The sequence below is a fragment of the Neolamprologus brichardi genome, chromosome 11 (genome assembly GCF_056152115.1).
Source record: "Neolamprologus brichardi isolate AB-2024 chromosome 11, ASM5615211v1, whole genome shotgun sequence".
In the NCBI taxonomy this organism is placed as follows: domain Eukaryota; kingdom Metazoa; phylum Chordata; class Actinopteri; order Cichliformes; family Cichlidae; genus Neolamprologus; species Neolamprologus brichardi.
This window is the reverse complement of record NC_142114.1, coordinates 17,157,752-17,175,971: the sequence shown is the minus strand read 5'-3', so window position 1 is coordinate 17,175,971 and position 18,220 is coordinate 17,157,752. Positions and strand designations below refer to the sequence as shown.

At 40.5% G+C, this 18,220-nt stretch overlaps 2 protein-coding genes across 2 annotated transcripts; one reads left to right on the top strand and one right to left on the bottom strand.

The window, feature by feature from the left end:
* Positions 1–69: 69 nt before the first annotated feature.
* Positions 70–2,988, bottom strand: cdc42ep5 (CDC42 effector protein (Rho GTPase binding) 5). The gene is made up of 2 exons (XM_006802966.3): positions 2,809–2,988; positions 70–2,006 (listed from the first exon to the last, which is right to left on the bottom strand). The coding sequence occupies exon 2, from the start codon at positions 2,002–2,004 to the stop codon at positions 1,114–1,116; it is 891 nt and encodes a 296-aa protein (XP_006803029.2). The 5' UTR covers positions 2,005–2,006; positions 2,809–2,988; the 3' UTR covers positions 70–1,113.
* A 3,711-nt stretch (positions 2,989–6,699) lies between these two features.
* Positions 6,700–17,924, top strand: leng8 (leukocyte receptor cluster (LRC) member 8). Its single transcript, XM_006802971.3, has 15 exons — positions 6,700–7,081; positions 7,740–7,872; positions 9,749–9,883; positions 10,003–10,080; positions 10,337–10,772; positions 11,104–11,269; positions 11,350–11,520; positions 11,638–11,886; positions 11,972–12,133; positions 12,247–12,535; positions 12,822–12,923; positions 13,025–13,093; positions 13,201–13,330; positions 13,471–13,678; positions 13,774–17,924. Exons 1-15 carry the CDS (start codon positions 7,041–7,043, stop codon positions 13,934–13,936), a joined length of 2,532 nt encoding a protein of 843 aa, XP_006803034.2. The 5' UTR covers positions 6,700–7,040; the 3' UTR covers positions 13,937–17,924.
* Positions 17,925–18,220: the final 296 nt, after the last annotated feature.

Sequence of the window (18,220 nt, the reverse complement as noted above, 5' to 3'; positions counted from 1 at the left end):
GATCTCAGGCATTTAGCTTTTCAGCAACTTTCCTTGAAACAAAAGCCGAGGCTGGTTTCTATCTTTTTGAAGTCGCTTTATTCTTTTCACTGTAATCTTTGTGAAACCACAGGCTAACGAATGTGTTAACCAGCATTTTCAGCATGAGTTGAATGGTATTTCCCTTTTACAGCATTATGAAGTAACACAACAACAAAAAAAATAGCAAGTCCACTGCTGCTCCTGATTTAAAATCACATGATTGTCTTTGCATTTTAGTGTTAACCCAGCCCCACGGCCTTAAAGGAACAGCTGTGCTAATAACTGCACTCTGATATCAAGTCTCATTTGGTCTGAGCCGTTGTAAGATTTGGAATGTGACACATTCACAGTAATTATTTATAGACGCCGTCTCTCGCAACCCTTTGAAGACCATGTCAAAGACTTTAATAAACATGCAATATGATGAATATGTAATAAGACACTCGTATATCACAGGGTACAATAATGTAAGTGTATAGCTCCCTTTAAAGACATCAAAGACAAAAGAAATTAATTAACGATGCAGTTTAATTTAGCTTCAATCAAACTTTCCGCTGAGCTTTGATTTCTAAAGCAAAAACATCCAGGAATGAAAAGAAATCAAAGTGTCGCAAACTTTTCACTTTCATTACCAAAACGGCTTACTGATTTTTTTTTTTCTGATCAAATATCAAGTCTTCTGCAAATCTGTTACCCTGGTAGATAAAAACAATGTCTTTTCCAGTTGAGCAACATCGTCTCATTGAGTTCTGAAAAATCCAGTTTGAAGTCAGATATATTGTATTTAAACCTCCCATTCAAAAGCTACCGAAAAAGAAAGGTACTCTGAGAACGCAGTCCTCCACCAAGGCCAGCATCCTGTTCTGTAATTTGAAACGAGGTCATCTGGATCCACATTTGGTATGTCCTTTGCTTGTGTTCCAACTCTCCGCAAAGTTTAATAACATTCAGCTTTGTATTTTTTGCGTAATCTGGCCAAATCAAAATCTTTGGTCACACATGGTATGTCCTTGGTGGAGGAATGATGAAATAAGGAAAATACAGTATACTTGATTTACTTGACAGCAAAGATTCGTTGGTGTAGTTTATCCCCTATAAACCAATTTCATCATCAAACTCATCTTCAAATGTGTAGCCTCGTCCTTCTTCATCCACCTCCTCCTCCTCCTCCTCTGAATCAGTCTCTGAATGGCAGCTGCCAACCCTCCTCCTGTCCAATGGAGTGACCCCTTCATACTCGGAGCTTTGTGACGAGGCAGGACTAGGCGGCAAATCTGCATTGTGATTGGTGAACTCAATTTCACCTCCATCAGCTGGACTTTTTCCTTTCTCGGTCTCACTCCTCACTGGGCTATTACATGCTTCCAGATCCTGATCCTCTTCCTGGAAGTCAAACCCTTGACTTTCTTCCTCTTCCGATGCCTGACGAATGATCTCCTCCCGTTTATCGCTGAATCTCACCTTTGGTCGTAACCCCTTTAGCTTCATCCCGTTCACATCTGGTATCCTGCTGTCTTCCACCTGGATTCCATCATGCTCTGCCAAGTTCTTCCCATTCAGCTCTCTCTGCCTGTTCACAGACATCCCCGCAGCCCCTTTCCCCTGCTTTGTTTCCACTACCTCCTGATTAGAGTGGAGCCCCAAACCATCCATTACGCCTAATACATCTCCAAGCATAGATGGACCCAGGTCCAGGTCTAGGTCCAGGTTTAATGAAGACACTGAGTCAGAGTGCCGAAGCTCATTGTTCTGCGGGCTTTCTGGTGCATCTGCATTAAGATCACTGTGGTAGGAAGAAGAAACAATCCCAGGACTCGCCGGGTCAGGTTTGGGTGAACTCGGGCCAAGAGTGGACAGGAAAGAGGTATCGCCAAAGGCGTCTCCTCCCCTGCCGATGTGCATCGTGTGACGAAAATCACCCAGCGGGGCTGAGATCATGGTAGGGTCCAGGCGAGAGGCCCGGGATGATTTGTGGAGTGGCATGACTGTGAAGAAAGGCAGATAAAGGAAGGAAGAAGGCAAAAATTAAAAGGAAGGATGAATTATTCAATTGTTTTGTTATGACAGCACTTCCTGAATGAAGACACAAAAAGAACAACAACTAGTGAATGAACAAAAAGTTCAAAAAGCACGTGGAGACTCCAGTGATAGGACAGGCCAGTCTGAAAATCCACCATGTTGTGCAATATTGTGGGAAACCAGTGAGCGTTTTGGCACTGGTGCAGCTGTGAAGGCCATGCTGAGACTTGTACTTGAAGAACACTATGCAAAGTTAGCACATACTTTTCTCTGCCCTCAGGGGTGTTTGTAGACGAAACCACGGTTAAACAGTTTCTACAAAAGTAGATCTCTAAGTTAAAAACAACCGGTGGACATTAGATTAAACCCTGCTCCTGCTGAGATCATTATAACATTATTTAATTAAAAAGAAGGGCTAATAATGGAATAAGCGCTAGCCATTACTGCACATTATATTTGTTAATCGCTCGAGTCACCTTTATAACATGTTATACACTCTGACTGAAGCCAGTCTCCACGTTTGGCTGCAGTTATGGGTTTAGCAGGGGAGGGGGGCTGCAGGCCTGTAAGCCCAACCCTCAAAGTTTTCCAATAACAATTCAAAGTAAATGTTCTTTAGATAAATATACAGCTCTAAGAAGTATTGATAATGGGAGATGCGGGTATTGATAAACCAATCAGAGAAGCGTGTGGATCAATGTAAAACTCAGCTTATCAACTGAGTGTGGGCGCCACCAAAACATGTAAAGTATTTAGAAAAAAACTTACTTTAAAGCGTGAACTCTGGTCTTTGGTTGGCTCCCTCTCCACTCTCCAGCTTTTTCATCTGGCTTTTCGCTTTCGCTTCCCTCTCAACTTTTCCCTCACTCTTTTTTCTCGCCGTCGTCCGCCTGTGTGAGTTTTCTTTTTCTTTTTTTTTTTTCCTCCAAAGGGATGGGCACGGGCTGAGGAAGTGACGCGCCAGTTATTGGAGCGAGCTGGATCAAAGTGCTGACGACTCTATCGCACAGTGTTAAATATAAACCAGACCCACGAACGTGACCTGTCTGCTGCCCGGTTTGTGTTCACAGTTAAACTGATTCAGAGTTTCTGTGAGTGAGTGAGTTTAGTTACAAATGTAACGAATGGCTCCTGTCACGAGGTGTGCGTGTGTTTGATCTTTTTGAGGGAATGTTGCCAAAATGTAAATACTGCTAAAAACAAAACAAAAAACATCAGAGTCATCCTCACTAATCACACATTTTCTGAATTACTTCAATTTTGGGGTTCGTTTCTTCTCATTTTACTTGAAGGACCACCTAACTTTTTAATAGCTAGCAAATTGCTTCTGTAGCTTTATTTACTATTTAAAATAAAATAAAAATGTATAATATAAAAAATATGAACGAAATAATCGTTTTATCTTTTTTTTTTTTTACATTTATTGTGTTTTGTGCTATACAAGACTATATACATTATATACAAAAGATCTTTAGTTATCAGCTTATTTATTTTTGTTTTATTTCACTTTTTTCTATTTGATTAAGGTCATTTGTTTATTTATTTATTTATTATTTTTTAGCAGTTTATTTATTTATTTTTTCCCCTTATTGAGATTCTTTTCGTCATATTGAATTTTTTCTAATTTAGCTCTATATTTACTGATTTCAGTTCCTGGGTTATGGATTGTGTTTTATTTTTGGCTGTTATAGCACAGTATTTTCCAAACTTTGGGCACATCTTAAGTCTTTTCTCATCTTACTCTCTACTGTCCGACTTTCCAACCTTTACCATTCAACCCCAACCATCTCAACCTCACGAGACTCCAGCTCTTATTTGTTGTTTCCATTTTTCATTTCTCCTAGCTATTTGGGATTAATTGGGTTTGATAAGTAGAGAAACAAAGCATCATCTAAGTAGTGCAGTTCTTTGGCTTCATTTCTTAAATGTGGCAGTTCTTTCTAGAGAAATCAGAAATTACTCATGAACGCAACACAATCCAATTAATAGACAGAGCTGTCTTCATATTCCCTGATTAAAGATGAAAAGCTCTTATTTATCAATGTAAGTGTGACATATGCTGCTGTAGTGCTCTGTCGACCAATTAAAAATTGTACAACTTTATCAAAAAAAACCTAACCTGTGCTGTGTTGACATCTTGCACACTGTTTTAACTCAGTTGAGCTACACTAGCAAACAAACAATTTTGATGTCATGCTGAATGATGTGGGGTGGACAGAATACCTGCAATTATGTTTTCAAAGGAATGCAGTCACACAGGCCGGTTGACACACTCATATTTTTTGAAGGGTGTCCACCTTATAATTACTTCACATAGCTAACCACATCATTTACATGTGCACTAAGTCAGGATTCCTCTTTTTTTTTTTTTTTTTAAAGGCTGGGCAAACCCTGACTTTGGGCCGACAACGGGAGTAGAGCAGAGATGCTTTTTAGGATAGTATCAGACTTCCTCCCCTGGGTAAAAGCAAACAGAAACATTACCACAGCAAGGTATTCATACAATAGGACCGGTTACTGAGTCATTGTGAGTGATTTCTCGTCACAAATGCCAAACATAGTTTGGTGATGATGTAGCCAACGAGCTGCTCACTCAGCCTTAGGCACATTTTCCTTCACTGTGAGAAATGAGAAGTGAGGTATTTGTTTTCAAAAGCTGCACCCTTAAAATGAGATTACTCGTTGAAGGCCTACTTTTTACTTTACATTTAAGATGAAAAGGAGCACTTCTGTTTTTTTTAAATTCATGTGTCAACAATAAAAGCAACGCAGCAGCATGTCTTTCTTTCCTTATCAGAGTTTAATGTTTGATAGCTTCACGCCCCCAAGATTAACCCTATGATTTCTCCTTTAAAAGACATCACAACTTCATTGTATGCTGACATGTATGATGATTTTCAGAAATGTTCATTTCCGAAACGTGTGTGTGTGTGTGTGTGTGTGTGTGTGTGTGTGTGTGTGTGTGTGTGTGTGTGTGTGTGTGTAGTGGTGGGGGGATTTCTGGAAACGACTAAGGCAGGAAATGACTCGCCTCCCCTCAGTAGTACTCACACTAGCACAAACACACATCCTGCAGCTGTGTGTGCTTCACGGGAAGTCAAAGGGGAAAAATGGATCATGAGAACTGTAAAAAAAAAATAGCTATTGTTGCCCATCATTGATTAAAATAAGAGCTGCCCTCATTACTCATTGCCAGACACGGTCAACTGTGGTGAAACTTGTTGAATGTTGTGAATAAAAACTGACACTGGTGCTGATAATAGGATTAATTTTGGGGGCTCTGTATAAGTAATTGTTGATTGATATTAGCGATGACTTCTTCTTTCAGATGCTCCCTTTAGGGGTCGCCACCTCTGCCTCCTCCTCGGTCACACGTACCCCCTGCATGTCCTCCTTCATTACGCGTCTTCACTGTGGCCTACCTCTTTTCATCCTGCCTGGCAGCTCTGTATTCAATATCCTTTGTCCAGTACATCCAGTCCAGTGTTGCCTGAGCTGTCCCTCTGATGTGCTTGTTCTTTAACTCTGCCAACTCCAGCTGTCTTTGTGTTAATGACACCACCTCCAAATCACACATCACAGTAGGTTTGACCATCACCACTGCAAACAATAAGGGACTCGGAGCAGATCCCTGTTGTAATCAGCAAATGTAATCTGCTGTCCTCATACATGCCCTGCACCACCCTCACATACTTCTCTGCGACTCAGGGTGGCAGCAGGCCATGTGAACTGGACGGGTAACCGACTTTGACTGGTAGGTATACACATAGTACACTCACAGAAAAATGTTGCCACAGTTGTAGTGCAGAGATATCTGTTAGATTACAGAGACAAATAGGAGAGACTTTTCTGCAAAAGTGGGATCACTGAAGTCACCACAATGTCCTCAACAGGTTTCCATTTCATTTGTTTTGCAGTTTTCGATAGGCTCATGCTTTAAAACCTGCGTGCAAGCTCATGAATGACCTATTTATAGTTTCAAAGCAACACGAGGGGTACTTCCCCTCAGCATGATGGTTGCAGAAGGACTAAACTACTGTTAACTGAATAATTATACTGAGCTCACACTAACATCCAGTTAGTAATATGGATGTTTATGTTTTCATTACCAAACTATATGAATAAGTGTAACTCATTGTTGAAGTCAGTGACTTTAATGGACCCCTGAGACCTACTGACTCTGGTGACAGACTGATGTGTAAATGGAGTGGAGATGGACACAAACTGTGAAAAATGTCTCAGCTTCTTGTGTTGACGCTTACATCTATTTTATTTATAGCCTCTAGTACATTTAACCAATAGAAGTTAATAAAAAGTGCTTTAAAATAGGCCCATTTATATTTCAGCCCCCCCCCCCCCCAAAAAAAAACAACCAAAAAAACAAACCGTTTTAAAATACATGCTGAAATATATCTACCTTATCTACATAAGCTACCTTTATGGGCTAAAAGTATCTGTTATTGGTATTTACGTGGTGGCGGATCGATACTAAAATTCACAGTTTCGTACAGAATTAAAATGAGAGTCTAACCATAATCCGGCTTAAGGTTTGATTGGTGTAGTTGATAGAGGATAGAGAAAAACGTTGCGTGTGCTCAGCACTGCAAGGCGTTACTCTTGGAAAATTCAACCAATAACAAAACAGCAAGGTGTCACGTGACTTGGCAGGTTTCGCCTAGCTGCCATTTTGTATCTCCACTGTGCGGTCAGATGAAGTTGGTCGTCAACGAACGAGGGACGAAATAAGATTAAATTTATGTTATTTTATTAATTAGGACATCTTGCAGAAGTATATTTAAGTGTGACATATTTAGTTAGGTAGTGTTGTTCGAGGTCGACCGGCTGTTCTTCTTCTAACCGGACCGTTGGCCCTCGCCTCGGACTTCATCTTGTTTACATTCTACAGCGGAGAAGCTAACGCTAACGCCGTTAGCCAACCTGCTAGCTTAGCTGGCAGACAACTTTCCCAGCGTTAGCTTTCTAACGCTAAACATAGCGAAATGGCGGCCAACACGACACAAGCAGCCCCTACAACTAACTGGTAGGCAACACTCTTTGAGCAGATTGTGATTTTAGGCTAACTTGCTTTAATGTATGCCTGAAATAGGTATTTGTACCCTAATCTTAAATTCGTGGGAGGGATGTTAGCTTAGGCCAGGGTGTTGGCAAGTACTAGCAGGCCGTTGGAGTAGTTAGCAGAAAGGTGATTTGTTAAGATGCTTGTTTTTTAATACATTATTTGTGAACGTGTAATATTTTTGATTGAACGCCAGGGTTTGTTGCAGCTCACGTTGTTGTAGTTGTACGTTGATGTTAGCACGCGACAGTTGAAGTTTTAGGGTAGGCCTTAATTCATCAGCTGTTTTGGCTGTTAGCTGTTGCTTTAAACGTAATGATTTAATCATCTGCTTGAGATGATCTAATTAGCTGATAGATATCCGGTGTTAACCGGATATCTATCTGAGGGAGGGTAGACTTGTTGTGTAAACGGGTAATGATTAAATGGTCAACATTTTGAGCACAATAGTAATCGTCAAGTAGGCCTTCAATCTATTTTCTGAAGCGAGTAGTTGTCTAAACGAATATAAATCTTATTGCAGACGGTAATTGGGCTTCTGTTTTTCTGCTGATTAAATGGGTTTGATCATGTGTTCTGATCACTAGAATAGACTTCATACTTGACCTTGTGTTGATGGCAGGTCCTATGGTGCTGCTGCAGACGGCCAGGTCCATGAAAATCCTGAATGGGAGAAGGCAAGACAAGCATTAGCATCCATCAGCAAGAGTCAGACCTCTGCTAAGACTACGCAACCTAACAGGACCGCTGCAGAGGTTTGTCTTTTTGTGCAGTCTGTGTTTGTTACACCTGAATATACCTGTACCATATCATATAGTCCCCATTATAGCTATATAAATTTCTATATGATACAAAAATATTAGAATATTCATATTCTGATATTGCCTTAGCAATCTCATGCAGTTATATTCCCTAGTGAACATCAGTGAGACAAGCTCCAGGCACGTCTTGAGAGCCTGAGCTGCATGACAGCCTCCAGTGATCTAGCACCTACAAAGCGAGCCACTTAAACATCCTCCAACAAGCTTAATATTTGCAAAATATGCAAGGATATTTTTTCTTGTGAATTTGAAAGCTACAAACGTGTTTTATTGCTTTAGACAAAAATCCCAAGTTCGAGTTCAACCAGGCTGCGAAGGAAGATGTACTAGCAGCTGGACCATACACCCATTATTTTATGGTCTTCACCTTGCAATATAAAGTGCCTTGAGGCAACTGTTGTTGTGACTTGGCGCTATATAAATGAAATTGGATTGAAATTTAAATAAATGATTTCACTTAATACAACAATTTTATTTTTCAGTTTTAATGTTGTGCAGCTCTTTAAGAGTTACAAGGCTGTTATTTTAGTTAAACCAAAGTGTTTAATAGTTATTTTATATCTTGTTGCATGCTCAGTCATCCATGTAAAGAAAATCCGGAAAGTTGATTCTGTCGCATTTTCATGAGGACAAATGTTTTGTCACTCATCCAAGTGACTTCCTCAGTCTCGGCTGAATGCAGGTTTCCCCCACCTTATAAACAGCACATTTGCATAATGACCAAATCGAGTGCCTAACAATAGGCTGTGAATTCAGTTGGCCATTGGTCAATGGCCACAAGTACCATTCAGACTTCACATGAGTTTGTCACTTGAGACTATTATCATGTAATTTGTGGCTGTTTCAAAAACCAGAAATGTATATAAGGATGAGCAAAGTAAAATCCATTTTAGTTTTTGTCACAGTCCTATTGATCCTCCATTGGGGGGAGGCCAAAACCTTCCATTTTTTTTCATATGCAGGACAATCCTTGTGTAAATAAAATGATTGATGAAAAGTAAGTTTAGAGTGCCAATTGAAGGGGGGGGGGGCAATTCTGTGAAGAAGAATGGGGTATTAGCATGAATACTAGCAAGGATGTCCTAGGTTTTTAGGGTGGTGATCACTGATGATGACCTAATTATGTTGTTCACAGCAGTTAAAGCACTGAAACCTACTTACTGACCTAATCAGATTTAACTGTGAGTTTATGTGTTTATGTTGTGTTTATATATAGAAATACTTTCTACACATAGCAAAAACATGAGATAAGCAATACTAGATTGTAGTTCTAGTCTGACTTATGTGTTGTTAATGATATATTAGAATATATTGTTGGCTTCTGCATTTGCATAGTCTGCAGATGTTTTACAGCTTTCCTTGGGGCTTGACTGCACCAACTAACAAAACCATAGCTGGCTCAACTCCCGCTGCCAGTTCCTTTTAGTACCTTTTTTTATTGCTCTTCAGATTAATTATTTACAGAAATGAATTCTCAAAGATGCAGGCTGTTAAATTTCCAAAATTAAACAAAAATATTGCTCCCTAGAAACAGTAATGGCCACAGTATTCACCCAGTAGCACAATCCTACTTGATTAATGGTCTTATTAAAACTAGACAACATAAAGATGTCTTATGTATGATGAAGCTTTCTTGTAGTACAGACCCCAGGTATTAACCTTTTAAAGTGTCTTATCAACTGTTTTATTGGTTTCACAAAGGTGAAGTTTTATGTTCACACTGCATTATAATTGCTGTCTGTGTTGGAATGTGTTTTCTCAGTTCCTGATGGTAACACTGAAGCTATTTTGCGTGTGTCTGTTATTTCAGGCTAGCCAATTCCAACCAGCAGCAACTGACTCTGCTGCTATGCAGCAGCAGCAGTACTATCCATGGTACCAGCAAACTCAGCAGCACTATCCTGGATATACATACCCCTATAACTACTACTACCCCATGGGTCCAGTAAGTAAAGATATGAGCACTGCTGCTTTCAGTTGGAGATGTTTTGTACAGTTACACTTTTTACAAAAACTGAATTTAAAGTGAGAAATATTATAAAATGTCCTTTTCTGAATTTCCAGTATGGTGGTGCTTATCCTCCAAATCAGTATGGTGTACCCCCAGGGCCTTACCCAGGAACTCCTACGTCTAATGGACAGGTACAAATCTACATTTTCTTAGTAAAGCAGAATATTTATATTTAGAAATAATTAATATGATTCATGATACTTATCTGGGATTAAGAAACCTGAAAAATAAGCACATATTCAGGCACCACTGAAGATGTAGTAGTGTTACAGGTTATATGGTTTTTTGAAGTATTGTGTTTACATGTGATACATGTGTAGCTTGCTTGTGCTTGCAAGGTTTAATTTTTGCTGTAGTGCTGAAACAGATTTTTCTGTATTTTTACAGCCTCCCCCAGTGCCTGGAATGGAAGATCAGTCCCCCAGCTACACCTCCCCAACTCAACCTCAACCACCTCCCCCTGCTACTCCTCAACCACCCCAGAGCCCAACCACCTCAGAAAACCCCCCTCCTCCACCACCCCCTCCCATTCCCCCACCACCCAACTCCCAGTACCCCCCTCCCCCATCACAAACTTCTTACAATACCAACAACAGTATGACATACCCACCTGGAGACCCCAACCAGATGCAAGTCTACAATCATTCACAGGGAAGGCCTAACTATGGGCAAAACTTCCAGGCTCAGAATGCCTATCAGGCATCTCAGAATAATTCCCAGCAGCAACAACAGCCTGCTCAGTATGCAGCTGGACTGGGCAGAGGAGAAGCCAACAAGAACAAAAACCAGAAGCAAGGACAGCAACTCTGGCACCGCATGAAACGTAAGGTTTATTCTCTTGCTGGGAAGCTTACATTCCTAACGTTAACTTTATTGATCTATTACAGAGTTTAATGGATGTGTCGCTGCTTTTGTTTTCATTCTATCCCCCTCTTTTCATTGTATTCAAGTGCAGTGTGTAGAATGCACCATATTCAAACAAGTTAAAAACTTGTTAGGCAATTAAATGCAGAAATAGAGTAGGAGAGGAAGTGTTTGTGGTGATCAGTCTACCAGTGTTCATCCAAATTCAAAAATATCTAAAAGGAATAAGTTGCTATTGCTATTATGAGAGTGAGTTTCAGTAACGATTCTATGATTTTTACATCTTGTAGAGGCACCTGGCACAACTTCTGTGAAGTTCAATATTTCCAAGAGGACCTATCAGGTATCCCCAGTTTCCAATCAGGCTTTCCCTCCAGGCGAACAGCCCTCGGGGTTGAATCCAGCACCTTCATCTCCTGCTACTGCCATTGCTGCACCTGGAGGTCCTCAGGCACGGTGAGAAAACTGCTCTGTCTAGAGTAATTCTTGATGTGGGAATGACTTGATGACTTTAAATGTAAATTCTTCTCCTCCAGACCGCAGGACTGGCCGCAAGCCATGAAGGAATATGTGCAGCGTTGCTTCACAGCTTGTGAGACTGAGGAAGACAAAGATCGTACGGAGAAGGTGCTGAAAGAAGTTCTACAGGACCGCTTAAAAGATGGCTCTGCTTACACCATTGATTGGACCCGTGAGCCACTGCCAGAGTGAGTTCAGTAGTGGGTTGTGGTTGTAATTACTTTAGGCATTGGAATTCTGCTTTTGTTTTTTTGTTTTTGTTGTGCATTCAAACTGTATTTGTCTTTCTCTTCTCCTTTTTTTAGGTTAAAGGTTAAGCAGTCTCGTTGGGAAAGCATTGCACCTCAGAGGACAACAGATACCTCAGTTGGCTGTGGTGGAAGCACAGTGGCTGGAGCTTCAAGAGGCAGAGGTATTGGACACAGATTGGGCAACTACAGGAATATCTTTTCTCAAAGGAGTCCAACTTCTAGTTCATCCGATTCCTCCTCCCGCTCACCATCACCTTCGCACAGCCGGCACAGGGACCGGAGCAACCAAAGGCACAGACGCAGGTATGGAACATTTCTCCTCCTCTCTTTGGTTATTGTAGTTTTCCTGCATGCTCCCAGCTCAAATGTTCTGTTTGTTTCCTGCCAGTGATTCTGACTCACAGTCAGATAGCAGCATCTGCAGTGACCTCCGACCTCAGCTTTCAAGGCGAGGTCAGAAAGGAGGCCGTGGTCGTGGCAATGATCGGGATAGAGGGCGTGGAGGTGGTGAGAGAGGACGAGGAAGAGGTGGAAAAGGAAGAGGAAGACGGTAAATTTATAAAGTCTTGTATCGTTGTTTAGCAGGAAAAAAAAATTTTTTTTTTTTTTGTCTTTTTAAGTTGCTTTATGGTGCTGATAGTTAGTATACCTTATTTTCCCCAGAAACATGGATGATTCAGCTGTTGGAAAGAAGAGGAAAGGTGGCAGTGCTGGTTTGGATTTCCACGATCCCAACAGAGAAGCTAAGAAGCAGAGCCGAGCAGCCCGTTTCCAAAAACAGCTTCGCTCAGAGCCTCTGGTTCTCTCCATCAATGCCCTGGACCTGCCTGATGGAACACAAGAGGGCCTTAGTTGGGAGGACTGCCCCATTGTGGGAACATGTCAGGACATCACCAAGCACTACCTGAGGCTCACCTGTGCCCCTGACCCCTCCACTGTGCGCCCAGTGCATGTAAGTGTTAAGCTTTTTTTTATATAATCTCATTCTACTTGTGCATTTTGCTTTTAAATTCAGATACAATGTCCACTTGCATTATAAAATCATTTTGTCAAGAAAACAAGGAATTCTTTTGAAATATATTCTTGAATATGGATTTTTTTTCTTACAATATTGAAGAAAAATCTCCCAAGGACAGAGGAAGGGGGATTGAATCTGTGCACTACATGTACATACTCCTAAATCCCTGCATCACAGGGCATCAAGATTCAGGCTTTAAATAGTTTAACTGTCATTCTAGGTGCTGAGAAAATCTTTGCAGGCTGTGAAAGCCCACTGGAAAACAAACCAGGACTATACATATGCCTGTGAGCAGATGAAGTCCATACGACAGGACCTAACGGTTGGTTGTCCTGAAATACTATTTATTTTTTCAAAGTTAATTTATGTCTTTGTTGTCTTATTCGTTCATTCATTGATTTTATTCCTCTTACCTGCACCTAGGTTCAAGGAATTCGTACTGAATTCACAGTGGAAGTGTACGAGTGTCATGCACGGATAGCTCTAGAAAAGGTGAATCTGTTGGTCCTCAGTAATTACAGACTACTTAAAAGTAATAAAGTGTTTTTTTTAAACTGGCTGAATGCTTATCTGTTTGTTTATTTATTTATTTATTTTAGGGAGACCATGAAGAGTTCAACCAGTGCCAGACCCAGCTGAAGGCCCTGTATAAGGACAATCCCTCGGAGAACATTGGAGAATTTACAGCATATAGATTGCTGTATTACATCTTTACTAAAAACTCTGGAGGTATGCTCAGATCTTTTTGGAAGTCTTCACCACTGCACTGAACATTGTGAGATTTTTGTTGTTGTTTTGTTTTAACTATATTTATAAGTTTCCCTGTCTCAGTTTCTGACACTGGCCATTCATTCATCTTCCCCATGCAGATCTAACCACTGAGTTGGTGTATTTGACCCCAGCACTACGGGCAGATGATTGTGTGGCTCATGCCCTCTCACTTCGTGCAGCTTGGGCATTAGGAAACTATCACCGGTTCTTTAAGCTCTACCTGGAAGCCCCGCGTATGGCTTCATATCTCATTGACAAGTTTGTAGAGCGTGAAAGAAAGGCAGCACTTAGGGCCATGGTCAAAACGTAAGTTATGCTCCAGTAACATGCTAATTGTAAATTTTAGCTGCTTCATTGCTGACCAGTTTCCTGACCCGTTTGCCTATTTTCTCTGTCCACAGGTTCAGACCCGACTTGCCAGTGCAGTATGTGCAGTCCACCTTAGCCTTCTCTTGTTTAGACTCCTGTATGGCCTTTTTAACCGGGCTAGGAGTCACATTCACGCCTTCTGATCCCCAAAAAATAGACTGCAAAACCAGCACAGCCTGTTTGGCTGCCTCCTGAGAGGGGTGGAAGGGTAGCACAGTGAAAGGAGTGGCTAAGGGACCATCATGGATCCTTACATATTCAATGCACTGCACTTCAGACACCACAGCGAGTTCAGATAAGAGCAGTGGCAGACTAACACCCATATAGAAAGATACTGGCTAGTGTATTACTCTGTCAGGCCAAAAAATGCAGATCTGTTTTTCTGACACTAAGAACTGTTCTGAAAATGCACAGAACTGCACATACTGTCACTCACATATTCTAAGTTTAGCCCATCTCATTACATTTATGATGCCACATAAGTGAGGGAACAGATTAGACCTGAGATCAAGTAGTCTTAGTGACTGAGAAGTCACAGAACCAGATCACGGTTCCTGTTCCGTTACCACCTTCAGATTTCAACGCTAACAGTGTTGTTATGTCTTTTCCTTCCCCAAGTCAGCAGCTCAAAGACCAGAAGATTCAACTTTTACCAAAAGGGAAACGGCTTTTCAAGTCATGCATCCAGCTCTTCACTGTCTGAAGTCAGACCTGCAAAATCAAGTCAAGTCTAGTTTTATTCTTACAGACTCAGAGAAGATTGAGCAATTTACCTGAAAGAAGAGGTGGTTTGTATGCCCTTCCCGCATCTAGTTTCCTCCTCAAATCTACAGCTGGCTGTTCCTCCCATTTGTCTCTACAAGGTCCGTGAAAGAAACTGAAGTCTAAAGTCCCGTTCCTGATTTAGTATTATTCATACACTGCTCATGTTTATGAATTGGTCGATCAGCACTTAAACAAGTCTCGGATACGCATTGACTTTGTAACGGATAAGTGTTCCTCATCAAGATCAAGTTCCATGACCTGGAAGCTGAGCTTCATGTTCCAGAGTAGCCCCAGGCAGAGTGCAGTTCTGCTTCCATCACCCTCAGGTAGAAGTTCCTGCCAGCACCTGGTGTCCAGCTCACCCTGACAAATGCAGCAGTGCACCTCTGTATCCTCACCAGCTGTTCCTCAGAAAAGAATGGTGACGTCACAGCTGACACCTTGGATGTAGCTGAAAGTTAGTTGGGGTTTTTTTTTTTTTTTTTTGAGGTGGAGCATCAAAGGAAGACCTGCAGCTTCTTCAGGAAGGCTTAAAAAGTGGTTTGTATACTACACGCAAGGCTGGTAAGAGAAAGGGACTCTTCTGGAAGGAGGTGGATGACCGCACAACAGAGATGTTGCCTCAAGTTTTTGTTTGTTTTGGTTTTTTTCCCAACTTGTTTTACATCTTGTGGGTTTATCACTTATATCAGTATTTGGCATTGTCTTGTGCAAAAGGAAAAAAAAATTATGGCGGTGGAATCAGAATTTTATTTTTATTTTTTAAATTATATACTTCGTAATGATTTTTGGACAGTCCACGTGTCATTAAAAAATTGAACAACATCCTAAAATCCCAGAAATTTTACTGCACAGATGGAAGCTGCTGTCTCTGAGTATTACAATCAAAACATGAATTTAAAGTGGTACAGACAGCAGTGAAATAAAGAAGTAGTTTGAGTCCAGGCAAGTGCTTTTATGTCCATTTTTTTCCCCCAGAAGATATGAAATTTTTAACAAAAAGTTTGAAATGGGAGCCTCAGTTTAGTATTTAAAAAAACAAAACAAGATAAAAACAGGCTCTCCAAGTGGCCGTGGAGTTGATTCTCTGTATTTTGTGCTTTTTAGGACCCAGTGTAATATTGATGGTATATTAACAACCCTTTAGACAATGAGTGGGAAAATTCAGTTACACTGAAAATGGCGATTGATCAGCTCCTAAGTGTGAGGAAAATAATCCATGTGTTGCTTTTCACCAGCAAAACATCTGGTCCTAATTGAGTTGTGCTGAAAACGTGTAGGTGGTCAACATTGTTACTCTCTTTTTTCTTTTTTTTTTTCTTTCTTTCTTTCTAAATTAATATCAGTATTAACCGCTGTAGGAACATTGAGTCTGACATTGAGTATTTAATCCTGTTTTGATTGATAAGAACAGGAATTGATTCAGGCTTAATGTAAAACCTACACGTTTACTTATCAACAAAGTATACTTTGTAAATACTGTATGATAATTGATGTGATTTCTTTTTAGTACACCGTGTAGGTTTTTTTTGTTTGTTTTTGTTCACACATGGGTAAGTGTGAAGTTTTTTTTTTTCCCTTTGGTTCATAAAACTTTTGAACAAATTTGTGAATATGTTTAAAAAAAAAAAAAAAAAAGTAGAATTTGATTGTATGCAGTGATCTCAGTGTGGCTATATCGGAGAAATGTCAGTTAGCGCTGTTTCCAAGTGCAGCCTGAACACAGTCGCACAGGTTGTCAAACCCAATTTTGGCTCGATGCTCAGACTCCATTGGTCCAAAAAGGAAAAATAAGTTGTTTAAATTTTTCCCCTTAGGTTTTGTGCCACATTTTCCTGTTTTGTGCTCTCTGATTGGTTCCTGCTGGTCTCGTATATATTCAGTGACAAATCAGACCAATGTGGCTAAAACCTTGCCTCCTGACCAATCATTTCGACAAATCACGTGTGACCCTGGATCATATATATATATATATTTTAGATGTGTTCGTTGTTGACCTTTGATTTCAGCATATGTTTTGTAATGACAAAGATCTCAACATGTTTCCTTTCTTTCCCCCCTCCCTTCATTTACCTTACTCCCCTATCCTCCTTACTGCCCCCCTCTCCCCTCACTCCTTAAACCCTCCTCCCACATGCCGCCAGACTTCTCGTCCTTCAGCTTGCAAGGCTGCTGCATTGCAGGAGCACACGGAGGGATAAGTGGGCGAAACTCCTCCAGATGCCTGCCGGAGAGAGTGAATTGTGAGCACTCAGTCTCTGTTTGACCCGCCTGAGTTGAAGCCATACAGCTCGTAAAACACAGGGGAGCATCGCATAATGAAAAGTTGAAAATGTTGAAATGCTGCTAATGGGATTTGCTGCTAGCCCTTATTTAAAATGGTTTTGTGTGCAACATCGTACCTGTTCCAGTTTTTAAAAACAAAGCTCTCGAGTCATGTTTGCCTTGTGCTGTGGGGTTCTGCGTGTCCAGATGCATTTGCATAGTTGTTTGCTGATAAGACTTTTCATATTTGGTTAGGTTGGATTTGTTTTTTTTCAATTCCTTTCTCTCCACCGATTAGAAATGTTTTAGCTTTTGTTTGTTATACTGGCAGGCTGCTTCAGAGTTGAATTGGCATTGAATAAAATGTCTGGACATGCAGAACATAGTGACCTAAAACTCACCAACACTTTTTTTTTTCTTTCTATTTTTAAGTATAAAGTTTGTAGGTTTGTGTTCACATGCTAAGCAGTGACTCTTCTGAAATGATGTGTTTTGTTTTGTTTTGTTTTTTTTTTAATTTAATGCAGGCTTGTCTTGTATACATCTGATGTCTCAGATTTTCAGCACTGAAACAGCCCAGGATGTTTGTCTTTACATAGAAAAATCATCCAGATAACTAATGTACACATTTTCATTTAATACCCCACCCCTCCCAATTTTTGTGTATTTTGCTCCTATGTTGGTGTATACCTCCATCAGTCTTTGTAACTGCTTTTTTGACCCTTGAAGAACTCCCATCTCCCTCTTTCCCTCCACCTTTGTTCATTTTTTTTAAACTAGTTTTTCGTAGAATCTTCTCACTTTCTCTTCTTCACCCCTCCCTGCATGATGTTTCAACCTCTCTCCTCTCCCCCGACTCTCTAACCAGTATTTCTCTTTTGTCATTCTTACCCTTTTTTTCCTCTTATGTTGGGTATGTTTGTGACTGCCGTGTGCAACTCTCACTAGTAAGTATTGTATCCTGTCTGCAGTGCTTTTAATAGTTTGTGTTGCAGCACTTTAACTGAAGCTGAAGGTCTATCTGCAATGCGCCCTCCCTATCCCTCATTCCCATGGCTACATAGATCTCATAGGATAAACTGCCATTTTGTAAATATTGTGTACATATCTTTTGGAAAGACATCTAATAAAAAAAAAAAAATAGTACAGAGAGCACATACTGTCTTGTGTTTTTATTGGAGTTGATTGATTGAAATCTAGCAGTTCAGTGGAGCACAGAGTTGGTTGCAAACAGTTTATTATGAAGATGTTGAATGATGGCATCTGTGATAAAGCAGATCAGCTAGCTGACTAAGCATGATGGTTTAATGTTCATTCATATGGTGATAGTTTTTACTTTAACCAATGCAGATTAAACAGCCTTGAGAGCAGCTGGAAAGAAAAGTTAGTGTTGAAGGTTAAAGATGTAGAAAGTGCAGCAGGAAAAAAAATCATTTTGTCATGCAAACA